At 41.9% G+C, this 27,853-nt stretch overlaps 1 protein-coding gene across 2 annotated transcripts in view; it reads left to right on the forward strand.

Moving 5' to 3' along the window:
- Window positions 1-27,853, forward strand: part of LOC126353845 (probable helicase with zinc finger domain) — a 159,893-nt gene that overhangs the window by 41,714 nt on the left and 90,326 nt on the right. For both annotated transcript variants that reach the window (XM_050002991.1, XM_050002992.1), the window contains 4 exons: window positions 6,813-7,023; window positions 16,153-16,456; window positions 21,417-21,523; window positions 25,580-25,679. In XM_050002991.1, the coding sequence (XP_049858948.1) occupies window positions 6,813-7,023; window positions 16,153-16,456; window positions 21,417-21,523; window positions 25,580-25,679 (722 nt within the window). The remainder of the gene's footprint in view (window positions 1-6,812; window positions 7,024-16,152; window positions 16,457-21,416; window positions 21,524-25,579; window positions 25,680-27,853) is intronic.

Consider the following 27,853-nt stretch of genomic DNA (forward strand, 5'->3'; position numbering starts at 1 on the left):
AGTCTTTCCGCTCCCGGGATTGGAATGACTCCTTACCCTTTCCCTTAAAACCCACATCCTTTTGTCTTTCCCTCTCCTTCTCTCTTTCCTGATGAAGCAACCAGGGATTGTGAATAGCTTGAATATTTGTGTGTGTGTTTGTGTTTTTTGTTGTGTCTGTCAACATACCAACGCTTTCTTGTTTGGTAAGTTAAAACATAATAGTTTGTCACATAAGCTGCAACAGACGAATGCAACAGTTTCATAATCACATAGTTTCTATGTGCTCTATCAAAACACACATTTTTAACATTTGTAAAGCTGCCTTCTGTTTTGGAAGTCTTGACTCTTGAATTCCTTTGTTTTTAATATAGTTCACACCTGTTTATGTGGTGTTTTCATTTCTGTGAGATGTCTATGTGGTGTCTCACCTACTCGCACTATTCACCACACTTACTTGTGATGGTAATGTATTCTTACCACATGACTCATATTCTATAACTAGTGTATAGTATGACAACTGCCAAGACTACAAAAAAAGAACAAACATTGCAGTGAGTGGACAGACAGTTCATAATGATGGGAGAAATAAAAAAATAAAAAATAAATCGCACGAGGGAGCTTTGAATGTGGCTCGCCCGTTTGGCATTCCAACACCATCACTTACTCATGACATCATTGCTATCGAAGGTTGCTCTTTATTGCACTTCTTATCCTTAGACCATTCACTGTTTCCTTTTTTTTTCAACGTTTTGTACAATTTCTTCCTGTTCTCATGCTTGATCTGTGTTCAGTTTTTGACGGACTATCCTCTGGGCCATCTTACCACTAAATCTAAGGGGGTTTCAGTGGGGAGTTTCCCTTGTAAGCCAAAAAGAGAAGGCTGAAAGATGGCAGAAATGTTTAGAAGATCTATGCAAGAGAAATGAATTTGAAGACAGTATTAGAGAAGAGGAAGTAAATGAAGAGATGGGAGAACTAATATCGCAAAAAGAATTTAGCAGAGCACTGAAAGACATAAGTCAAAAAAGGCACCTGCAGCAAACTACATGCCATCAGAACTCTTGAGATCCTTGGGAGAATCAGTTATGACAAAAGTATCCCACATGGTATGTATCAAAAAAGAGGAAGAAATAAAAACTATAAGGTTTGCCGTTGACATAGTATTTCTATCAAAGAATGGCAAACCAGACTTCAAGGAGAATATAATAATACTAATTCTGAAGTAGGTGCATGCTGATCGGTGTGAATATTAACTGAACTATCCATTTAAAAAGTCGTGGTTACAAAATACTAACATGAATTATTTACGAAGTCCTTGTGAAAGATCTGTTTGGGTTCCACAGAAACGTAGGAATATGCGAATCAATACTGAACCTAAGACTTATTTTAAAACATACAATGAAAAAAGGTAAAGCTATGTCTGTATATTCAGAGAGAGCTTTTGACACTGATGACTGGAGTACACTGTTCAAAATTCTAAAGGTAGTCTGAATAAAATAGAGGAGTAAAATGTTATATACAACTTGTACAGGGTACAGCCGTACAGCTGAGGAATGTGAAAGTGAGTCAGTAGTAGAGAAGCGAGTGAGACAGAGTTGTGGCCTATCACCCATGTTATTCAGTTTGTACACTGAGGCATTGTATTTCTATCAGATATAGGAAAGAACTTGGAAGATCAGTTGAATGTAATGGATAAATTCTTGAAAACTTCCCATTGTTTGTATGTATAAGACAGTGACAGGTTATAGGTATAACATCACTGCAATGAAACTATTGGTGTTGTCTTCTAAATACGGACATAGACTGCAGAAATTATGATTTTGCTACAGTTTACTTGGTCTCCATAATGAGAAGTTTTTCGTCATATGAATAGATTAGATTACATAACAGATCTTTCTCTTGACATACACAGAGAACCTGTATGAAGATAGATCAGAACTTTCCAAATAGAGCAGGAGTAGGCACATCAGAAATGGTGATTAACAGCAAAGGTTCCAGGCAAAACTGTTCTTGGGAGAACTAACAAATCCTCCTCCACCTGCCCCTCCTCACTCTCTCTCTCTCTCTCTCTCTCTCTCTCTCTCTCTCTCTCTCTCTCTCTCTGTTTTGTGGAATTGGAGGCTAAACATATTGTTGTGGAACTTCAGATTCCATTTTCTGGAAACACACATGAGAAGGTGTTTTTATTAGGAGAGTAGAAACAGGCTCTCTCTCTGTTTTGTGGAATTGGAGGCTAAACATATTGTTGTGGAACTTCAGATTCCATTTTCTGGAAACACACATGAGAAGGTGTTTTTATTAGGAGAGTAGAAACAGGCAGGTCGGTTACAGTTTTTTCCTACTGCAAAGAGTTTGCCCTCACCTGGCTGACATCTAACAGGGTATCCTCTTATGACTTTATAATACCACACCTACACCTTGTAAGTGATAATATTAAATGGAAACTGGGCATAGCAAGGAAGATATTTCTGAAAAAAAAAGAACTTGTTAATATCGAATATAAATTTAAGTGTTAGGAACTTTTTTCTGTAGATATTTGCCTGGAGTATACCGTTGTACAGAAGATATATATGGGCGATAAGCCATTCATACAAAAGGAGAATAGAAGCTTTTGAAATGTAGTGTTATAGAAGAACGTTGAAGATTAAATGATAGGTTGTGTAACTAACGAGGAATTATTGAATCAGATTGGAGAAGAGAGATATGTATGCCACAATGTGACCAAAAGACTGAATTGGCTGATAGTACACATTCTGAGAAATTGTCAGTGTGGTATTGAATGGGAGTGTGAGAGGTAAACATTGTAGAGGGAGAGCCAAGGATGTATACAGTAAGCAGGTTCAGATGGATATAAGCTGCAAGAAATATTTGGAGATGAAGAGGTTTGCACAGGATAATCTAGTGTGGAGATACATAAGACTAATCTTCGGACCACAGTCCATGATAGCAACATAAAAAAAAAACAGCTACTGAAATATGAAGCATTGACTTATTTGCTTGATTGTCTTGTCATATTTTCATGTTTTTTGTGTTTGTATTTATAGTCTATTTTAATATAGTTACATAAAATTCAAATAGAAACAACATGTGGAAAATGAACACAGGCAACCACTCTTCTACAGATAAAATGCTGGTTGATACATACCATTGCTGGAGTAGGAGTGACAGTCAGAAACTAGTGCAATTATCAGTTTTTCAAGTATGCCCATGGGTAAAGTTTATTTGAATCTCATGGTGTGGTGTTGTGGTCTTCAGTCCAGAGACTGGTATGATGCAGCTCTCCATGCTATTCTATCCTGTGCAAGCCTCTTCATCTGCAACCTACATCCCTCTGAATCTGCTTACTGTATTCATCCCTTGGTCTCCCTCTACGATTTTTAACCCCCACGCTCCCCCAGTATTTAGTTGGTGATTCCTTGATGTCTCAGAATGTGTCGTACCAACCAATCCCTTCTTTTATTCAGGTTGTATGACAAATTTCTCTTCTCCCCATTTATATTCAGTATCTCCTCATTAGTTATGTGATTGACCCATCTAATCTTCAGCATTCTTCTGTAGCACCACATTTCAAAAGCTTCTATTCTCTTCTTGTCTAAAATGTTTATTGTCCATATGTCACTTCCAAACATGGCAACACTCCATACAAATACTTTCAGAAAGGACTTCCTGACACTAAAATCTATACTCAGTGTTAACAAATTTTTCTTCTTCAGAAACACTTTTCTTGCCACTGCCAGTCTACCTTTTATATCCTCTCTATTTCAAACGTCATCCTTTATTTTGCTTCCCAAATAGCAAAAGTCATTTACTACTTTAAGAGTCTCATTTCCTAAACTAATTCCTTCAGTATCACGTAATTTCATTATCCTCATTTTGCTCTTCTTGATGTTTATCTTATATCCTCGTTTCAAGATACTGTTCATTCCATTCAGCTGCTCTTCCAAGTCCTTTGCTGTCTCTGACAGAATTACAATCTCATTGGCAAACTTCAAAGTTTTTATTTCTTCTCCCTGGACCTTAATTCCTAATCCAAATATTTCTTTTGTTTTGTTTACAGCTTGCTCAGTAAACAGATTGAATAATATCGGGGATAAGCTACAACCCTGTCTCACTTGCTTCTCAGCCACTACTTCCCTTTTGTGCCCTTCGACTCTTACAGCTGTCATCTGGTTTCTGTATGAATTGTAACTAGCCTTTTGTTCCCTGTATTTTAGCTCTGCCACCCTGAGAATTTGAAGGAGAGTGTTCCAGACAACAGCGTCAAATGCTTTCTCTAAGTCTACAGGTGCTATAAACATAGGTTTGCCTTTCCTTAACCTATCTTCTATGAGAAGTTGGATGGTCAGTGCTGCCTCGTGTGTTCCTACATTTCTCTGGAATCCAAACTGATCTTCCTCGAGGTCAGCTTCTACGTTTTTCCATTCTGTTGTAAAGGATTCATGATAGTATTTTGCAGCTGTGACTTATTAAACATAGTTCAATAATTTTCACACCTGTCAGCACCTGCTTTCTTTGGAATTGGGATTATTATATTCTTCTTGAAGTCTGAGGGTATTTCACATATCTCATATATCTTGCTCACTAGTTTTGTCATGGCTGGCTCTCCCAAGGCTATCAGTAGCTCCAATGAATTTTGTCTGCTCCTGAGACCTTGTTTCAACTGAAATCTTTCAGTGTTTTCTCAAATTCTTCACGCAGTTTCATATCCATCTTCCTCTATGCCCTCTCCCATTTCCATAATATTGCGTTCAAGTACATATCCCTTGTATTGACTCTATATATATACTCCTTCCACCTTTCTGCTTTCCCTTCTTTGCTTCGGACTGGTTTCCGATGTGAACTAGTCATACAGGTGGTTGTCTTTTCTCTGAAACTGTCTTTAATTTTCCTGTAGGCAGTATGTATCTTACCCCTTGTATTACAAGCGTCTACATCATAACATTTGCCCTCTAGCCGTTCCTGCTTAGCCAATTTGCATTTCCTGTCGATTTCATTTTTTAGACATTTGTATTCCCTTTCACCCACTTCATTTATTGCATTTTTATATTTTCCCGTTTCATCGACTAAATTCAATATCTCTTTTGTTACCCAAGGATTTCTGCTCCTAAGGATTTCTACTAGAACTCATCTTTTTACCGACTAGAGTGTCTGTTTCCTTCACTATTTCACCTTTCAAAGCTACCCATTCTTGGTGAGTAAAATTCTTCTGGGTTTGTGACTGCACTGTGAACTATAAAATTCTTCTTCTACCGTATTTCTTTCCTCTGTTCTTGTCAATCGTTCCCCAGTGCTCCCTCTGAAACCCTCTACAACCTCTGGTTCTCCCAATTCTTTCCAGGTCCCATCTCCTTAAATTTCTGCCTTTTTGCAATTTCTAATAAATTATGGTCCACATCTGCCCCAGGAAATGTCTTACAATTTAAAACCTGGTTCCAAAATCTATGTTTTGCTATAATATAATCAATCTTAATTCCTTCTGGTGTCTCCAGGTGTCTTCCACATATACAGCCTTCTCCCGTGAGTCTTAAAGCAAGTGTTAGCTATGATTAAATTATGCTCCATGCAAAATTCCACCAGGTGGTTTCCTCTTTCACACCTTTTGCCCAGTCCATTTTCACCTACTGCTTTTTTTTTCTCTTCTTTTTCCTACTATCGAATTCCAGTCCCTCTTTACTATTAAATTTTTAGCTCCCTTAACTGTCTAAATAATTTCTTTTATCTCAACATACATTTCCTCAATCTCCTCCTCATCTATGGAACTAGTTGTCATATAAACTAGGACTACCATGGTGGATGTGGGCTTCATGTCCATCTTGGCTGCAATACTGTGTTCACTGTGCTGTTCGTAATACCTTTTCCGCATTCCTATCTTTTTACTCATTATTAAACATACTCCTGCATTACCCCTATTTGACTTTGTATTAATGACCCTGTATTCACCTGACCCAAAGTCCTGTTCCTCCTGGCACCGAACTTCACTAATTTCCACTGTACCTAGCTTTACTCTATCCATTTCCCTTTTTAAGTTTTCTAACCTACATGTCCGATTAAGGAATCTGACATTCCACGCTCCGATCTGTATAACGCCTGTTTTGTTTCTCCTGATAACAACATCCTCATGAGTAGTCACCACTCAGAGATTGTAATGGGGGGCTATTTTACCTTTGGAATATTTTACCCAAGATGATGCTATCGTCATGTAACCATACGGTAGAGCTGCATGCTCTCAGCAAAAATTATGGCTATAGTTTCCCCTTGCTTTCAGCCGTTCGCAGTACTGGCACAGCAGGGTGTTTTGGTTGATGTTAGAAGGCCACATCAGTCAATCATCCAGACTGTTGCCCCTGCATCTTCTGAAAAGACTGCTGCACCTCTTCAGGGACCACCCATCTGTTGTGGTACCACCTATGGAACGGCTGTCTGTATTCTGTATTGCTGAGGCATGCAGGCCGCCTCACCAGTGCCAGGGTCCATGGTTGACAAAGGGGGGGGGGAGGGTTTCATACTTATATTCAATATCTTCATTGTTTTGACTCACATGTGTTGTAAGTTTCTTGTGTGTTTTTTTATGCATGTCCACACATTTTCATTGTGTATTGTTATCTACCTTTTGCATTCTGCCATCTCTTGCTGTAATTGTTCCTTGGTGTCTCCTGTTTCAAATGATGTTAAACCTAAATGATCTCATGCTGTTACATTTTATTTCTTTTAAATAAATTATAAATTTAAACATTATTTCTTTTAAATAAGATAGTCTTCTCTGCAGTAACAAATGCCTCTTGTATATTATTTATGAATGAATGATATTTTCTTTCCTGATGACATTCTAGGTGGCGTTATACAATTTGACAGCAAAGCTTCACTTGGCAAGTTGCTATTTGCTTGCTCCTAGTGGTACATCGGCAAGTACAGCTAAGTATGCACGGCCTGGAGAATTATTTGCTGTTTTGAACCTTGGAAAAGATGTTTCTGAGGACACATCTGCTGGACGACTGATTCTGAATAACTGCACCACAGTATTGCTCTCTGTAACTGGATCAGGTAATATTTATAATAGTTTTTATGTGATTATATTATTTCAAAAGTCTTTCAGTGTTCACTGTTTGTGATAGATTGAACTATGGGGTTCAATGATAAAATTTTTACTTGCTGCTGCAAGTTGATCAAGTACAGGCAGTCATAATGTTAACCTCAGTTAAGGTCTCACTTGCAAAAGCGTCAGCTGTACAGTAACAGTGCAGATGGGTTGTTCTGTATGTGAAGTGACGAGGGAGACAGAGAAAATACCTTTTATTTTCTGTTTCCTTTATTAACAATAGTTTCTGTGGTTTGTGTTTTTGTGGTTGGTGTTATATTTTATATACACATTTTGAATTTTAGAAATATTGTTTCAGTTGACAAGAGAAATAAATAGCAGCTCTAGATTCTTTCATGCCTCTAGCTATCCCTCAAGATTTTTGAATGTGTACTGCTTTAGTCTGCATAGGCAATTCTTCTCAAGCCCAAACAGTACAGTGACTTTAATAGCTATGAAGCTACATTTTTTTGTCGTTGAAGTACACACTTTCCTTCATACAGTGATGTAACACTGTAATGCAAGTGTCTGCAGTTGTGGCAACCCTGGCTTACAAGTTTGAGTGGAGAACAAAGAAGTGTTTTTAATACTTGCAGCCATTCTTCCTCAGTTGCTGCTTCAGTTACGTTTATCTTGCTGCTTCAGTTATGTTTATCATGAAGATACGAACAAATACTATCTCTCTAGTTCAACTAAATTTTTGTTTTGGTTTGAACAAAACTTGTTTCACCTATTCATACTAGTTACCATCAGTAGTGTATAAAGTAAAAGATAATTATTACATTGTACGTATTTCATTGGAGATGAATAGTGTTTCCCAGCAGCACACTGAAATTAAATTGTAAATAGTAAGTCAATTTAAATGTGCTGTGTGCCAAAACAAAATATCTGTACGAAAAGATTTATTTTTAATTTTGTTGACGACTGTTGTTGCCAGTGTGAAGAGACAAAACATGTTTTGCCTAAAAACAAAATAAACGTTCAGTTTATAAAGACAGATAATATTTGTTTTTATGTACATGATAAACACAAATGAAAGAAGTTATGTGTTAAATGGAAAGCGATAAGCTTTGGGAATGGAGAAAAGTGGTTGCCTCAGATTTGGAGGGAGGGGCGGGGGAGGGAGAGGGGGGGGGGGGGAGAGAGAGAGAGAGAGAGAGAGAGAGAGAGAGAGAGAGAGAGAGAGAGAGAGAGAGAGAGCGGCATTTTGCAGCAAAGAGAATACAAGGTTTAGTCAGGGTAGTAATTGTGTGGGAAATGGTGGAAACTGGTTTTAAGAAAGGGGAATACATTGGAATGATCATTGTTCCCACATACATAGTTCAGAGAAGGTGGATGGGGAGGGGAGGGAGGATGCAAATGCTATGATACTGAAACAGATGTTAAAATCATTGGCATGATTGACTGAAGCAAGCACTGTTTAATGTAATTCTACTAAAATGTGATGCACATACTATGAATACATATCAGTGAAATTAGTCTGTATTTGAAAATATAATTAATCGCATAGATACATCTACTCGCCAAGTGGCGGCAGGAGAAAACATACATAATGGTTAAGGAACTGTGCAAGCTTTTGGAGCCATTGGCTCCTTCTGGCAGAAAGGTTGGAGGGGAAGGAAGACATCATCATATTAAAATATTTGCAGATAAATCAAATGTAAGTTTATACATACAGAACACATAAGTGTGAGTCATAATCCCTTAGAAAGTCAATGATTATTTTGTAAACTTCTGCATCTCTGATATGAGGGCAGGAAATTGGTGTTTCAGTGTACGTAGTATCTAACACAACCTACATGCTTATTGTCATACTCACATTAATAGAAAACCAGTCTCATGTATGGTAGTACAACCAAGTTGGGAAGTTTCCAATAGATATCCTTGCCATTGACATTATATACTGTCAGTTATAAGAGTCGAGGGACATGAAAGGGAAGCAGCAGTTGGGAAGGGAGCGAGCCAGGGTTGTAGCCTCTCACCGATGTTACTCAATCTGTATATTGAGCAAGCAGTAAAGGAAACAAAAGAAAAATTCGGAGTAGGTATTAAAATTCATGGAGAAGAAATAAGGTTCGCCGATGGCATTGTAATTCTGTCAGAGACAGTAATGGATTTGGAAGAGCAGCTGAATGGAATGGACAGTGTCTTGAGAGGTGTATATGAGGTGAACATTAACAAAAGCAAAACGAGGATAATGGAATGTAGTCGAATTAAGTCGGGTGATGCTGAGGGAATTAGATTAGGAAATGAGACACTTAAGGTAGTAAAGGAGCTTTGCTACTTGGGGAGCAAAATAACTGATGATGGTCGAAGTAGAGAGGATATAAAATGTAGACTGGCAATGGCAAGGAAAGCGATTCTGAAGAAGAGAAATTTGTTAACATCGAGTATAGATTTAAGTGTCAGGAAGTCGTTTCTGAAAGTATGTGTATGGAGTGTAGCCATGTATGGAAGGGAAACACGGACGATAAATAGTTTGGACAAGAAGAGAATAGAAGCTTTCGAAATGTGGTGCTACAGAAGAATGCTGAAGATTATATGGGTAGATCGCATAACTAGTGAGGAAGTATTGAATAGGATTGGGGAGAAGAGAAGTTGGTGGCACAACTTGACCAGAAGAAGGGATCGGTTGTTAGGACATGTTTTGAGGCATCAAGGGATCAAAATTTTAGCATTGGAGGGCAGCGTGGAGGGTAAAAATCGTAGAGGGAGACCAAGAGATGAATACACCAAGCAGATTCAGAAGGATGTAGGTTGCAGTAGGTACTGGGAGATGAAGAAGCTTGCACAGGATAGAGTAGCATGGAGAGCTGCATCAAACCAGTATCAAGTCTGAAGACAACAACAACAGCTGTCTAAGAGACAGCCTGATCTTATGGAGACAGCAGGTTGCACATTTGCAAGTGCAACTAGGAAGTCCCTTGTCGCTTCATCGCCCCCCCCCCCCATGAAAAGCTCCCTCGCCCCACTTTCTCTCCCTATCTCTCTCTATTCCCCCCCTCTCTCCCTCCCCCACCCCCCCTTACCAACCACTACCCCACCCCTCCCCCTCCCAACTTCCCTTACCCTCCCACCTTCCATCCCCCTCCCCCTCCAGGCCCCTCCATCCCCCTTTCGCCCTCCCCCTTTCCCCACCCCCTTTCCCCTCCCCATTTTCCCCATCTCCCTCCCCGTCTCCCTCTCTCCCTCCCCACACCCTCCCTCCCCGTCTCCCTCTCTCCCTCCCTCCCTCCCCACTCTCTCCCTACCCCCCTCTCCCTCACCCTCTCTTCCTCCCCTACCCCCCTCTCCCTCCCCTCTCTTCCTCCCCTACCCCCTCTCCCTCCCCTCTCTTCCTCCCCTACCCCCCTCTCCCTCCCCTCTCTTCCTCCCCTACCCCCTCTCCTTCCCCTCTCTTCCTCCCCTACCCCCTCTCCCTCCCCTCTCTTCCTCGCCTACCCCCTCTCCCTCCCCTCTCTTCCTCCCCTACCCCCTCTCCCTCCCCCTCTCTTCCTCCCCTACCCCCCTCTCCCTCCCCCTCTCTTCCTCCCCTACCCCCTCTCCCTCCCCCTCTCTTCCCCCCTACCCCCTCTCCCTCCCCCTCTCTTCCTCCCCTACCCCCTCTCCCTCCCCCTCTCTTCCTCCCCTACCCCCTCTCCCTCCCCCTCTCTTCCTCCCCCTCTCTTCCTCCCCTACCCCCTCTCCCTCCCCCTCTCTTCCTCCCCTACCCCCTCTCCCTCCCCCTCTCTTCCTCCCCTACCCCCTCTCCCTCCCCCTCTCTTCCTCCCCTACCCCTCTCCCTCCCCCTCTCTTCCTCCCCTACCCCCTCTCCCTCCCCCTCTCTTCCTCCCCTACCCCCTCTCCCTCACCCTCTCTTCCTCCCCTACCCCCTCTCCCTCCCCCTCTCTTCCTCCCCTACCCCCTCTCCCTCACCCTCTCTTCCTCCCCTACCCCCCTCTCCCTCACCCTCTCTTCCTCCCTCGACCTCCCTCTCCCTCACCCTCTCTTCCTCCCTCGACCTCCCTCTCCCTCACCCTCTCTTCCTCCCTCGACCCCCCTCTCCCTCACCCTCTCTTCCTCCCTCGACCCCCCTCTCCCTCACCCTCTCTTCCTCCCTCGACCCCCCTCTCCCTCACCCTCTCTTCCTCCCTCGACCCCCCTCTCCCTCACCCTCTCTTCCTCCCTCGACCCCCCTCTCCCTCACCCTCTCTTCCTCCCTCGACCCCCCTCTCCCTCACCCTCTCTTCCTCCCTCGACCCCCCTCTCCCTCACCCTCTCTTCCTCCCTCGACCCCCCTCTCCCTCACCCTCTCTTCCTCCCTCGACCCCCCTCTCCCTCACCCTCTCTTCCTCCCTCGACCCCCCCTCTCCCTCACCCTCTCTTCCTCCCTCGACCCCCTTCTCCCTCCCTCTCTTCCTCCCTCGACCCCCCTCTCCCTCCCTCTCTCTTCCTCCCCCTACCATCCTCTCCCTCACCCTCTCTTCCTCCCCCTACCACCCTCTCCCTCACCCTCTCTTCCTCCCCCTACCACCCTCTCCCTCACCCTCTCTTCCTCCCCCTACCATCCTCTCCCTCACCCTCTCTTCCTCCCCCTACCACCCTCTCCCTCACCCTGTCTTCCTCCCCCTACCACCCTCTCCCTCACCCTGTCTTCCTCCCCCTACCACCCTCTCCCTCACCCTGTCTTCCTCCCCCTACCACCCTCTCCCTCACCCTGTCTTCCTCCCCCTACCACCCTCTCCCTCACCCTGTCTTCCTCCCCCTACCACCCTCTCCCTCACCCTGTCTTCCTCCCCCTACCACCCTCTCCCTCACCCTGTCTTCCTCCCCCTACCCCCCTCTCCCTCCCCCTCCCTTCCTCCCCCTCCCCCTCTCACCCCCCTCTCTTCCTCCCCCTCCCCCTCTCACCCCCTCTCTTCCTCCCCCACACCCCTCCCCCTCCCCCTCTCTTCCTCCCCCACACCCCTCCCCCTCCCCCTCTCTTCCTCCCCCACACCCCTCCCCCTCCCCCTCTCTTCCTCCCCCACACCCCTCCCCCCTCCCCCTCTCTTCCTCCCCCTCCCCCTCTCTTCCTCCCCCTCCCCCTCTCTTCCTCCCCCACCCCCCTCACCCTCACCCTCTCTTCCTCCCGCCACCCCCTTTCCCTAACCCTCTCTTCCTCCCCCTACCCCCCTCTCCCTCACCCTTTCAGGAAAAACCCAGGAATTTTTTCATCCTTGGAGAAAACTGGGAAAAATCAGGGAATTTTTCAGTGTTTTAATAACAAGTTAAATTTTTGTAATTTTGACTGTTTAGAACTGATGCTCTAACAAGGAGCATTGCTGTTTCCCACAAATGCAGAGCATAAATGCAGCAGTAATACATGAGTGAGAACAAAAGGAAAACTTAAGTTGCAAAGGAAATGCACCATTTACAACAACAAAATGCAGTGCCCACACAAGCGTTTGCCACCAGCAAAATGTGTTGAAGGCCTTAGGGCGAAGACTATGCTGTATATCATAACAACGAACTGCTTCCAATGAGTGTGACGTCGCAAACGTTTGCGTTAAGTTCATTCGAGCACATGCCAGCTGGCTCATGCACTTTCACAGTTGAGTCATGCATGAGCTATATCTTCTCCTGCTGCTGGCTACTTGATGTGTGGCTGTTAAGTGATTTTGCTGTTTCCTCTTCCTTTCAAACCCTCAGTCAAATGAAAACAAAATGGATTTCTGTGGCCAGGAGTTACCAAGGAATTAAAATGCATTCACATAATTACAGAAGGCTGGAATATGTTATTAGTTTCAGTTTTCTAATTTTATTTTATTTCCATGTTTTTGGCTGACAAGCATTAAGTGCCTGCCAGAACAATGAAGTTACTTTTGTCGGTTGGCTAAAGAAATTTGGCTTTTATTAATCTTTCCCTCTGTGGCAGTCAGATTATTTGGAACGACATCCACACTATGGGTTAGACTCAACTGTTCATTGAATTTGAAGTGCACATTTTCATCTTCTGGTGTGTATGGCATTATGCCATAATAAAGAAACTAACATGCGATAATACAATACTTGTACTTAAAAAAAAAATCTACAGCCTGAAAACCACACTGAGAAGCTTAATATCAGATTGGGGCCTACTTTAATGTGAATCAGGAGATACAAATATGCACTTTAAGCTGAATTCTGCATTTTAGCATGGTTTACGAAATTCCGATACTCTTGGAGTAACCTCTGATGTCCTGTTTCTTTTATAATGTAATTGAAGTTAATGCTTCATATGTACCAATATGTGGGCTTCCTACATCTCCTAGCTCTGCACGCGTAGTAACTACTATTTTCTGACACTCTTCTGGCAGCTGCTGAAACAAACCTATTTCTAACAGTTTGCAGAAAATTGTCATGAATGGTGGTTTGAAAAGCATTACTTTCAAAATAAATTTCCAGTTACAGAAGATGAATTATGTTACGTGTGAGAATTCTGGATGTATTTCTTAAATCACAGAGCATTTGACTTTCATTTAAAACTTAACACTTTAAGGACCAACCACTTAGAAGAATTTTGAGCCCAGAAGACCAATCAATTATTCATTATTTGAAATTGTACTGGCGCATTTGTGTGACATATCTTAATGGGTAACACACACAAAAATTACCAATATTATATGTGAAAGCATAGCTTTTCTTGTTGCTACGCAGTGTATATTAATTTAAACTACTAACTTTTCCATTTGTGTGTTGTCATTGGCTCACCACATTGCATGTCCTAAGCTCTGAATATCTGCTGTCATCCACTGGCAAGATCTCATGACATGAGCTATGATTGGTCTACAACAGCAGATAGCAGTCTCAATTTCAATGCTTTAGAAACTAACATGCTGTGTTTGATGGAATTCGAACTTATACTTTTGTGATATGAAAATATGCAGCATACAAGTTGCTCTACACCAAAGGTCTTTCCAAACAAATCTCCCCCCCCCCCCCTCCCCATTTTTTTTCTCCTAGTGTTCATTTTCTAAAGTGCTGGTAAGTTCTATGCTGGTGTATATAAACTAAACCCTTCAAAGGAGTGATATGTTTTACAGTCCCAAGGGAAAGTATCCTGTCAGTTAACTGGAAACAGTGTATTTTCACTGGGGAAAAAGTGTATTTTAAGCGGTAAATCTGGTAATTTTTTTTCCGTGTTTGCGCATACACCTTGATCTCATATCCGCCTAGTTGCAATACTACTTTCCTCTCCTTCACTACTATCACATTGAGCACCAATGAGTATTAGACAGTGTCAGTGCTGGTGTTCGAGTGTCTTATGGTTGTATTTGGGACAGGGTATATGAGGTCTGTTCAAAAAATTCCACAACTTTGTCCACACAATTTTTCTACACTTATCTTTTATTTATTGTGCATGGTTTCCTATGAAATACTCACGTCCACAATTGATACACTGCTCCCAATGCAGTTTCTACTTCTGGACGCAGTCTTGGTACTCCTCTTGCTCAATCGATAAGGTTACACATTTTTAAGTGCTTGGCAAATTTTTACTTTTGAACAGGATGGATCAATGAATTTTCAGTAAATTTTGCTAGAAAAATTAAATAAAGCACACCATCACATTCAAAATGTTGACTGTGGCTTTTGCTGACTCTACTATGAGTAAGAAAAGAAGTTACGAATGGTATAAATGTTTCAAAGAGGGTTGAGAAGGCATTGAAGATAACCACCACCATGGACAGCTCAGCACAACAATTACTGGCTACAATGCAAAATGAGTAAAGACGATGCTTCTGGAAAATTGCTGAATCACCATCACAGGGATTACTGATAATCTTGGCACATCCTTTGGCTCAGGCCCAGCAATATTTTTCGGATGTTTTGGACGTGAAACATATAGCACCAAAGTTTGTTAAAATCATTGATTTTGACCAAAAATGACATCACTTAGACATCGCTCAGGAATTTCTGAATGAATCAACAATGTTCTTGAACTTATAAAGAAGGTTATAACAGGTGACAAAACATGGATATATGGGTATGATGCCTAAATCAAGGGCCAATTGCCCCAATGGAAACTGCCTGAAGAGTGAAGACTGAAAACAATTCCACAAGTTTGATGACATGTCAGTGTTCTTCTCATTGGGCTTCCCCTGCTGCCCCCCCCCCCCATCCCCCCCACCACCCCCAATTTACTATGGCATAGTGCATAATGAGTTCCTGTCGTCTGATTGTACTGTCAATAAGGAATGCTACCTGGAAGTTATGTCATTTGTGTGAAGATATCTGAAAAAAAAAAAAAAAAAAAAAAAAAAACAGAATTTTGGCAAAACCACTCATGGAAATTGCATCATGATAATGCTCCTACTCACATCTCAATGCTTGTTTGTAATTTTTCAACAAAAAGCAGAACTGTTATGTTGCCTAGCCACTATATTATCCATGCCCCTGGGACTTCTTTCTATTCCCATGCTGAAGAGAACCATGATAGGATATCGTTTTGTCACCATTGACGAGATAATACAGAATTGCTGATGGAGCTGAATACTGTAATGAAAAGTTAATTCCAGAAGTGCATCCAGGTTTGGAAAGAGTGCTGCGCAAGTGTATTCTATCCGAGGGGGATTACTTTGAGGGTACAAAGTTAATGATGTTGACTAAAAACAAAAATTCCCATTACTTTCTGACCACACCTTGTATCTACCAATAATCAATTTATTACACAACTTCATTTTTCAAGGTCATAGTTATGGCTTTTTGTCTACCTCTTGTACTGCAGTGTGCATCATGTTGAATCTCGTTGACTGATGAAAGCTGTGTACCAAACTTGGATTTAAATCCAGACATTTGCATGGTGTAATCGATATTCCTTCATGTGACCTACTTGAGTACACTGCACAAAATGATGCATTGCTTTATTCTCATTCTGTTAACATTTGTTTTGCAGTAAGCCAATGACTGTTTACAATGCGTGATTATAAGCAGTGACTACAAAACACTCAATAAGGGCTCTATATCATATCAAACAAAATAGCTACATAATGAAGGAAACTATAACTGTCAGATTCTTTACATATGTTGATACTTTCCATACTTTGTGCCGTCACCAATTATCAAAAATTGTAGTAATTTAAGTTTTATGTTTACAGATAAAAACAAAGGTCAGTCTGCAATGGCAGAAGACAGAGACCGAGCAGCTGTGAACAAACTCAGAGTGGTGTATGAGGCACTTGTTGAAGATAAGGGAAAAAATATCATTTATTTGCGTTTGTCGGCTGACACTGTTGGGTCTCTTCAGTTGAGACCAGATACTGATCTGAGAGCTGATGTGCAGTTTCAACTGAATCGTATACCGTACTGTGAGTGGCATTATGCTGTTGATAAAATGTCAGACTTCCGGATTATCTTCCCAGATACTTACCTGGAGCCAAGCATACCATGGACACCTCAGAGGTTAACAAATATTTTACTTACATTCTATTTTTGGTTTCGCATAAAGATGATTAAAATGCTGAATTTAAGTCCAGATCATGTTGTTATAAATGTACTGTGAATGATTATCGCTTACGTGTGCATCTGTTGTTATCCTTTTACTGCCAAATAACTATGTAATTGTGACACAAAATTAGTATAGGAAGTGTTGCTCATGATTTGAAAATGATTATGTCATGCTGGGAGACGAAAATTTAATAGTAATGGGTGACTGGAATTCGTCAGTAGGAAAAGGGAGAGAAGGAAACATAGTGGGTGAATATGGATTGGGGCTAAGAAATGAAAGAGGGAGCCGTCTGTTAGAATTTTGCACAGAGATAACTTAATCATAGCTAACACTTGGTTCAAGAATCATAAAAGAAGGTTGTATACATGGAAGAATCCTGGAGATACTAATAGGTATCAGATATCTATTGGTTATGACCTGTAGATTAAAACTGAAGAAACTGCAAAAAGGTGGGAATTTAAGGACATGGGATCTGGACAAGCTGAAAGAACCAGAGGTTGTACAGAGTTTCAAGGAGAGCATAAGGGAACAATAGACAGGAATGGGGGAAAGAAACACAGTAGAAGAAGAATGGGTAGCTCTGAGGGATGAAGTAGTGAAGGCAGCAGAGGATAAAGTAGGTAAAAAGACGAGGGCTGCTAGAAGTCCTTGGGTAACAGAAGAAATATTGAATTTAATTGATGAAAGGAGAAAATATAAAAATGCAGTAAATGAAGCAGGCAAAAAGGAATACAAACGTTTCAAAAATGAGATCGACAGGAAGTGCAAAATGGCTAAGCAGGGATGGCTAGAGGACAAATGTAAGGATATAGAGGCTTATCTCACTAGGGGTAATATAGATACTGCCTACAGGAAAATTAGAGAGACCTTTGGAGAGAAGAGAACCACTTCTATGAATATCAAGAGCCCAGATGGCAACCCAGTTCTAAGCAAAGAAGGGAAGGCAGAAAGGTGGAAGGAGTATATAGAGGGTTTATACAAGGGCGATGTACTTGAGGACAATATTATGGAAATGGAAGGGGAAGTAGATGAAGTCGAAATGGGAAATAAGATACTGCGTGAAGAGTTTGACAGAGCACAGAAAGACCTGAGTCGAAACAAGGCCCCGGGAGTAAACAACATTCCTTTAGAACTACTGACGACCTTGGGAGAGCCAGTCATGACAAAACTCTACCATCTGGTGAGCAAGACATATGAGACAGGCGAAATACGCTCAGACTTCAAGAAGAATATAATAATTCCAATCCCAAAACAAGCAGGTGCTGACAGATGTGAAAATTACCGAACTATCAGTTTATTAAGTCACAGCTGCAAAATACTAACGCGAATTCTTTACAGATGAATGGAAAAACTGGTAGATGCGGACCTCAGGGAGGATCAGTTTGGATTCCGTAGAAATTTTGGAACACGTGAGGCAATACTGACCTTACGACTTATCTTAGGAGAAAGATTAAGAAAAGGGAAACCTACATTTCTAGTGTTTGTAGACTTGGAGAAAGCTTTTGACAATGTTGACTGGAATATTCTCTTTCAAATTCTGGAGGTGGCAGGGGTAAAGTACAGGGAGCGAAAGGCTATTTACAATTTGTACAGAAACCAGATGGCAGTCATAAGAGTCGAGGGGCATGAAAGAAAAGCAGTAGATGGGAAAGGAGTGAGACAGGGTTGTAGCCTCTCCCCGATGTTATTCAATCTGTATATTGAGCAAGCAGTAAAGGAAATAAAAGAAAAATTTTGAGTAGGTATTAAAATTCATGGAGAAGAAGTAAAAACTTTGAGCTTCGCCGATGACATTGTAATTCTGTCACATACAGCAAAGGACCTGGAAGAGCAGTTGAACGAAATGGACAGTGTCTTGAAAGAAGGATATAAGATGAATATCAACAAAAGCAAAACGAGGATAATGGAATGTAGTCAAATTAAATCGGGTGATGCTGAGGGGATTAGATTAGGAAATGAGACACTTAAAGTAGTAAAGGAGTTTTGCTATTTAGGAAGTATAGTAACTGATGATGGTTGAAGTAGATAGGATATAAAATGTAGACTGGCAATGGCAAGGAAAGCGTTTCTGAAGAAGAGAAATTTGTTAACATTGAGTATAGATTTATGTATCAGGAAGTCATTTCTGAAAGTATTTGTATGGAGTGTAGCCATGTATGGAAGTGAAACATGGACGATAACTAGTTTGGACAAGAAGAGAATAGAAGCTTTCGAAATGTGGTGCTACAGAAGAATGCTGAAGATAAGGTGGATAGATCACATAACTAATGAGGAGGTATTGAATAGGATTGGGGAGAAGAGAAGTTTGTGGCACAACTTGACTAGAAGAAGGGATCGGTTGGTAGGACATGTTTTGAGGCATCAAGGGATCAAAATTTTAGCATTGGAGGGCAGCGTGGAGGGTAAAAATCGTAGAGGGAGACCAAGAGATGAATACACTAAGCAGATTCAGAAGGATGTAGGTTGCAGTAGGTACTGGGAAATGAAGAAGCTTGGACAGGGCAGAGTAGCATGGAGAGCTGCATCAAACCAGTCTCAGGACTGAAGACCACAACAACAACAACAACAACAACAACAACATGTCATGCTGCCAGCCACACTCCACCCCACCTCCCCATTCCGATCCCACCCTACTCTTCTGAGTTACAGCAGAGGTTTTAGTACATTAACAAAAGATTCAAAGGCAATGGCTATTTGGTATCTTTTCCACTCTTGATGTGATGTAGTGGTGTAATTTTGCAATAACATGGAAAGTAATAAGAATGTATTTTTTTTAATACTTGGGATCTGATTTTGAAATAGCAAGAAAAATCATGTTGATGGTAACTTGTTCTTTTATTCTTTTAGTGACAAGTTCACATGTAGATACTATGAAGTAAGAAACATTATTTCAAATAGTGAAATATTTAGAAAATGAAAGATTTTGCTGTAGGGAGCCTTTGCATATCCAGTGTATGGGACATAATTTCCCAGGCTATATGATTAAATTTTCGGATCTTCATTTCTGTTCCTTTGAATATTCAGTGACTAAAACTCCAACATAAGTATTGGAATTAGTTACTTTCACTGACTATAATTTACAAAAGATGACACAGTCATTATTACTGGTTACGTCATAACCCAATGTGTGTTGTAACCTAACTACATTTAGAAGCACACACTCAGACATTTAGGATTGGCGTACTAGTCTGCTTCATTTATTGCTTTTTCATGTGTTAGCAAGGAACGTGCGGAAGAACACAGATGCTTTTTTACAAAAATGTAGTTGAGGTTTACTAGATTCTCCAATCACTTACCAGAATAAATGGCTGTCCTGGCCTGTAACTTAGTTGAGAACTGAACAATGGAAAATCCAGGATGGAATGTAACAGTACTATGAAAATGATAGTTGCTACGCACCATATAGAGAAGATGCTGAGTCACAGTTGTGCACAGCAAAAAGACTATCAAAGAGTGAGTTTTCAGCCAACAAAGTCTTTGTTGAAATTACACACACACACACACACACACACGTGTGCACTCAACTCACACATGTGACTGATACATGACAGAGACCGTGGTCGTGTGTGTGTGTGTGTGTGTGTGTGTGTGTGTGTGTGTGTGTGTGTTGTTGTTGTTTATTTTTGACAAAGGCCTTGTTGGCTGGAAGCTCCCTATCTGACATTTATTTTGTTGTGCCAACCTGCAACTAAGCATCTCCACTACATTGTGAGTAGCACCTATTCTTTTCATAATATTATTAGTTGAAAACTGGGCACAGTAGTGCATGCCACTGCAGACCACAAACCATTGAAGTGCCAGATTCTATTTTTCTAACTAATTCTTTAGATTGAAGTACTAGTCACAGTGTAAGTGACAGAGACATAGGTACAGGTGGACAAATGCATGTTGGAACCCTGTGTAGAGGTACATCCAGGCAGGCTTTGCAAGTCCTCTTTAGTGCATGAAGTTAACTGAGACTGACAGCTTACTTACAGTCTTTGCTTTAGGCTCATCCACCCAAGGGCACCCTTGCTCACTGAAACTCATGAACTGAGCCTTGTTTGGCATTTGAGGACCTCAAAGTGCAGCTGAAATCAGCGATGTCTGAGTGTTTGTGACCTTTTTTGAACTGACGAAAGCATCTTGCACTGTTTTCCTCTACCTTAGTTACAAGACTTGTAGCTAATGTTCATACTTGGTGGATTTTGTTTTCTTTCTCTGGCAGCCTTTCGTTTTTTGGTCATTACTGTTATTTTATCGAGCATTTAATGCAATAATCAAAACTAACAAAGCCTTTTAAAATAACATTGATAAGTATGTCTCGGTGTGAGTTGATTCATAGTTTTGATTGTTCCCTTTTAAAAATTCTCACTCATATTCCCCACCCCCACACCCAACCCTCTCTCCTGGAAGTTTTAGATTTCATTAACCTGTACTTCATATAATAGTACAGCCCAAAAGATTACCTAAAAACAAAATATTGGGTTTTTTGTGACATAATTAAAAATTTTAAACGATGTTGCAGCCCTAAATTTTTACAAAAGAAAATTTTATGTGTATTCCATCAAAAACATTGAAATGAGAAAAATGGTTTTTTCTGCCCAGAAGAGGGGCAAAATAAAGATTATGTGGTTATAGCATGTGGATATAACATTACTCATAAATAAAAACGTATTAAATGTGATATGAACAGTTCAATTTGTTGTGCTGTTCATTGAAGAAATGTGTAAAATGCTATCCTTGCCTTCACTACAGGTGGGCCCCCATTTTACAGTCTCAGTGACTCCTTTCCCTAAATTCCTGATTCTATTCCAATTTCCTCTGTCAGGAAGGAATTAACAGTTGCAAAAACTGGGATAATGGGATAAAGTCATCACTTTTATGCTTATGTATGCCTAATATTTGAGAGTGTAATTTTTTTCCGTTCCTTAGGCAATGGAGTGATATTCTTGACCCAAAACTGAACTTGAAGCAAAAGGAAGCTATTGTTGCCATCACAACACCAGTCACCTACGCACTGCCACCAATTCTCATCATAGGTAAGTAAATGTGTGACATTTTACAAATGCATTCATTCTTGACATGGTTTTATAGTCTGATGAAAGACAATAGGTAAAAATAGCTACCAGCTCTTCAGTTTTGATGCAGATAATGATTTTCATTGCTGAACTTGAGTTGTAATAAATCAGTTAATATAGTGTTATGAGAGAAATATGTTCATATATGATATAATATTCCGTTGACTCTCTCAAAAAATGTCTCCCAGTAGTGATAGCTGCAGAAATTGACAAGAAGATATAAAGTTCATCATGAAGCATGTGAAATGCGCAACTATGTGGTATACAAAAATGTGAAAATGTGTAATCTTCACCTTTTGATTTGTGTTTGATAACCCCGCTTAAGGCCCATATTAAAAGTGGGTCCTCTACACTGTTTCCCAAATGGGGTGAATGTGTGTATGTTTGCTGCTTGGGTTCTCCTGCAGTGATATGGCATCTGTGTACATCCTTAGTTGCTGACTTCTCGCTGCTGCAGACGATTTATTTCCATATCTCAATGAAGAAAAGAGTTCAGAGTATTTAGCATGCAACATACACTCCTGGAAATGGAAAAAAGAACACATTGACACCAGTGTGTCAGACTCACCATACTTGCTCCGGACACTGCGAGAGGGCTGTACAAGCAATGATCACATGCACGGCACAGCGGACACACCAGGAACCGCGCTGTTGGCCGTCGAATGGCGCTAGCTGCGCAGCATTTGTGCACCGCCGCCGTCAGTGTCAGCCAGTTTGCAGTGGCATACGGAGCTCCATCGCAGTCTTTAACACTGGTAGCATGCCGCGACAGCGTGGACGTGAACCGTATGTGCAGTTGACGACTTTGAGCGAGGGCGTATAGTGGGCATGCGGGAGGCCGGTTGGACGTACCCCCGAATTGCTCAACACGTGGGGCGTGAGGTCTCCACAGTACATCGATGTTGTCGCCAGTGGTCGGCGGAAGGTGCACGTGCCCGTCGACCTGGGACCGGACAGCAGCGACGCACAGATGCACGCCAAGACCATAGGATCCTACGCAGTGCCGTAGGGGACCGCACCGCCACTTCCCAGCAAATTAGGGACACTGTTGCTCCTGGGGTATCGGCGAGGACCATTCGCAACCGTCTCCATGAAGCTGGGCTACGGTCCCGCACACCGTTAGGCCGTCTTCCGCTCACGCCCCAACATCGTGCAGCCCGCCTCCAGTGGTGTCGCGACAGGCGTGAATGGAGGGACGAATGGAGACGTGTCGTCTTCAGCGATGAGAGTCGCTTCTGCCTTGGTGCCAATGATGGTCGTATGCGTGTTTGGCGCCGTGCAGGTGAGCACCACAATCAGGACTGCATACGACCGAGGCACACAGGGCCAACACCCGGCATCATGGTGTGGGGAGCGATCTCCTACACTGGCCGTACACCTCTGGTGATCGTCGAGGGGACACTGAATAGTGCACGGTACATCCAAACCGTCATCGAACCTATCGTTCTACCATTCCTAGACCGGCAAGGGAACTTGCTGTTCCAACAGGACAATGCACGTCCGCATGTATCCCGTGCCACCCAACGTGCTCTAGAAGGTGTAAGTCAACTACCCTGGCCAGCAAGATCTCCGGATCTGTCCCCCATTGAGCATGTTTGGGATTGGATGAAGCGTCGTTTCACGCGGTCTGCACGTCCAGCACGAACGCTGGTCCAACTGAGGCGCCAGGTGGAAATGGCACTCTGTTGCCTGTGTCTATGTGCCTGTGATTCTGTCAGTGTGATCATGTGATGTATCTGACCCCAGGAATGTGTCAATAAAGTTTCCCCTTCTTGGGACAATGAATTCACGGTGTTCTTATTTCAATTTCCAGGAGTGTATATGCCTCATTGCATCCTATCTGTAGTGATGACTTAAAAACTTTAGGACAGTCTCTCACTTTTGATTAAGGAAGGACTAGGCCCAAGTTTGCACATATAATAAATATTATTATTGTGTAGTTCCTCAGCACATGTTCACATTCCTTGGTACTCAAAAAAATATGCTGTACAATTTACATTCATTACACTCTTTACTTTTTAGCAAACAAATTTTGAAATAAATACGATCACTATCAAGTTCTCTTTAAACCATTTCAGTAACACCAAAAATTTAAGAAGGCTTTCAAAGTGAACTCGGAAAGAAACTCTCCTCACAACCAGGCTAAAGTTTACCTTTCCCTTAAATAAAATACACTAAAAAAACTCAACATTAAAAAGACACAAGCATAATTGCATTATAAAAAATATTTACCCAATTAATGAAATTATTGAACATTCAACATTATCTTAGCAAACCTTGAACAAAGCAAAATTTCTGCAAGCTTAATTACCACACATTTTAAGCATAAGCTACTCAGACAATTATAGCTCAATAAGAGCGCTAAATTACAGGAAGAAAATATAGTTTAGAATTTTACAGTCCTGCTCTGCACACACGCCCTTATTGCTCTCCGAACGGACCCACACCACCTGCGTACTTCGCTGGGCCAAGGTACTTAAACATTGACACCAGAACAAGAAAGCCTTCTAGAACACACATAAATCTGCTATTAGAAATATTTCTACCCATGGCCTTATACATACGTTGCAGTCTTTAACATGCAAATAAAACACAATAAAATAGTGGCCATACAATTAAGAAAACAACCCCGCAACTTAATTATGAGTAAAAAACCTTAACATTTACACATCTCTCTTTAACTGATAAGAACATTCACTGATATACACATACGAAAACCAAAATGCCTCTTTCACAACAAATTAGCATGTCCTGCCTTAGTCGAATATTAATTGACGCCAAGTAATGAGCAGCACCGGTATCATAATCTGAATCTGAACTGAGAACGTTTTTATATGACGAATGAGCCTGCGTAATTTTTGTGATAACCACAGTTGTCGTTGGAATGATGCCCACTAGAATGATTATTGGTAAGACCGAAACTCCAGCAGATGGAAACAGAGCCCCATAACCAACGTCTGAGGGCCGGAGAGCAGATAAACGTCCGGTGTTAACACCAAGGCAGTCCAGCTGTCACTCGCCTCTCTCACACACTGTGCTCCAGCCACAGCGCACGACAGTTGCGCCTCCTGGTCACTCAGTTCCATCCGCCTCACTGCTTGCCTCGGACATGTGCTATATACCCAGCCAGCGCAAGACAAAATCGGTACTGGCTAGCCTTACATAGTCTTTGAACCAGAGGAGATAGATTCTATTACCTCGTTGTGAACACATCAAAATATCAAATAGAGGTTTTCTACAAATGATAGTGAATTGTTTGAGATGTAATGTTTGATAGCTGTTCAATTTGTGATGTGCAACAGCCATCTATTGATATAAAACCCAATAACTCGAGCGAAATGGGATACTGATGTGCTATCAATTTTAAATAAAATTTCGATATCGTATCTACATTTCATTCACTGCAATGTACGAGCTATAATCAACCGTTTGAAACGTTTACACAATGCATGTTTACCTCTGCAGAATCTTAAAAATTTTGCACTGTGTTTTATGTAATTTGATGTAGTACAGTAACTGTGATGTATAATGAAAAGTAATTGAGTCATTTATAAAACAAGCAAAGCCGGCTGCGGTGGCCGAGCGGTTGTAGGCGCTTCAGCCCGGAACCGTGCGATTGCTACGGTCGCAGGTTCGAATCCTGCCTCGGGTATGGATGTGTGTGATGTTCTTAGGTTAAGTAGGTTTAAGTGGTTCTAGGGGACTGATGACCCCTGATGTTAAGTCCCATAGTGCTCAAAGCCATTTGAACCATTTATCAAGCAAAGATGTCAAACTATAAAATGTGCAAAAATCAAACTTTTGTGCTAGTAATAGGCTTAAAATCGGATGATAAGTACTTTGTAACAGCTAGAACGCCATTTCTCAGAACGGGAACCAGCATTTGGCAAGCAGTACAGCTGTAACTGAAGCCAGCTTCAGCATAGAGTGTGGAGAGCATGTCTTTGGCAGCGAAAAGCTTAATACAAAATTTGTTGCTTTGTCTTTGGAAGTATTTCTGAAATCATTCTTTTTCAGGGCCCTTTGGCACTGGGAAGACTTACACTTTAGCACAAGCCATCAAGCATTTACTTTTGCAGTCGGGTACACACATCCTAGTCTGTACACATTCTAACAGGTATGTTTGCATTATTTTTACAGCTTGCCCTTCTTTCCTCACTTTGTTCAGTTGCAGAGTATTATAAGCACTTTCATATTCGTTAATTGTATCAGAGTGCGTGGAAGTGTGCCCCCCTCATCCATCTCCCCTCCCTCCCTCCCTCCCTCCCATACACACACACACACACACAGAGGGGGGGGATGCAAAGTATAAGCCAGCATGTATTTGTCACCGCTTGCTAGCCTTCCAGTCCATTACTTTAATTTACAATTGAATTTGATGATTGTAAGACAAGCAGTGTAAACACATATCTGTTTTCTGTACAGTTTAATTAGTGAAGGTTAAATGCCATCTAAGTGAAATTGTGTGAACTGCATCCGCAAGTCAGAATCAGGCTAGTTATTTTACATCAATCAGAGTCAAGCTAATTATTCTATATGAACAACTGAGAGAAGACAATAACTCCTCACTTGCACGTACAAGTTATTTGCCATCGTCTATGTATAAAGGAGTTTAAAGATGGTATGGAGCAGTCTACTCGATTAAAAAAAGTCAGCATTCGCTCGAATGAGCAGATATCAGTTACAGCAACTAAATAATCCTACATATAACTTGTGACCATCTACAACTGTGTTAGTATCAATTATAATTTTTTACAGAACGAATAAAAGTAAATGCTGAATTGTCTTTTTTTCTAAGTACCAGAAATTTGTTGTAGTATTCTGTCCACTGTCTGTAGATATAGCAAATGTTGTGACACTTGTCTCCTTCGTGTGTCATTAGACAGCCAAGAGATTACTGTTAGGCATGATTTTTGCATTTACCACTCAGTATCTTTATTGGCTGTTTACTCATACAGTACATGTAAAATTATTTAATTCCTGATGTCCAGGCGGAGCTTTAAGGAATCCTCAGAACCTTAGACCCCCCTACTTCCCTATACACAAATATCCCGCACGTCCAGGGCCTCGCTGCAATGGAGCACTTCCTTTCACACCGATCACCTGCCACCCTACCTAAAACCTCTTTCCTCGTCACCTTAGCCAGCTTCATCCTGACCCACAACTTCTTCACTTTTGAAGGCCAGACATACCAACAATTAAAGGGAACAGCCATGGGTACCAGGATGGCCCCCTCGTATGCCAACCTATTTATGGGTCGCTTAGAGGAAGCCTTCTTGATTACCCAAGCCTGCCAACCCAAAGTTTGGTACAGATTTATTGATGACATCTTCATGATCTGGACTCACAGTGAAGAACAACTCCAGAATTTCCTCTCCAACCTCAACTCCTTTGGTTCCATCAGATTCACCTGGTCCTACTCCAAATCCCATGCCACTTTCCTTGACGTTGACCTCCATCTGTCCAATGGGCAGCTTCACACATCCGTCCACATCAAACCCACCAACAAGCAACAGTACCTCCATTATGACAGCTGCCACCCATTCCATATCAAACGGTCTCTTCCCTACAGCCTAGGCCTTCGTGGCAAACGAATCTGCTCCAGTCCTGAATTCCTGGACCATTACACCAACAACCTGAAAACAGCTTTCGCGTCCCGCAACTACCCTCCCGACCTGGTACAGAAGCAGATAACCAGAGCCACTTCCTCATCCCCTCAAACCCAGAACCTCTCACAGAACCACCCCAAAAGTGCCCAAGTTGTGACAGGATACTTCCCGGGACTGGATCAGACTCTGAATGTGGCTCTCCAGCAGGGATACGACTTCCTAAAATCCTGCCCCGAAATGAGATCCATCCTTCATGAAATCCTCCCCACTCCACCAAGTGTGTCTTTCTGCCGTCCACCTAACCTTCGTAACCTCTTGGTTCATCCCTATGAAATCCCCAAACCACCTTCCCTACCCTCTGGCTCCTCCCCTTGCAACCGCACCCGGTGTAAAACCTGTCCTATGCACCCTCCCACCACCACCTACTCCAGTCCTGTAACCCGGAAGGTGTACACGATCAAAGGCAGAGCCACGTGTGAAAGCACCCATGTGATTTACCAACTGACCTGCCTACACTGTGACGCTTTCTATGTGGGAATGACCAGCAACAAACTGTCCATTCGCATGAATGGACACAGGCAGACTGAGTTTGTTGGTAATGAGGATCACCCTGTGGCTAAACATGCCTTGGTGCACGGCCAGCATATCTTGGCACAGTGTTACACCGTCCGAATTATCTGGA

Source organism: Schistocerca gregaria, chromosome 3 (assembly GCF_023897955.1).
Source record: "Schistocerca gregaria isolate iqSchGreg1 chromosome 3, iqSchGreg1.2, whole genome shotgun sequence".
NCBI classification, from domain to species: domain Eukaryota; kingdom Metazoa; phylum Arthropoda; class Insecta; order Orthoptera; family Acrididae; genus Schistocerca; species Schistocerca gregaria.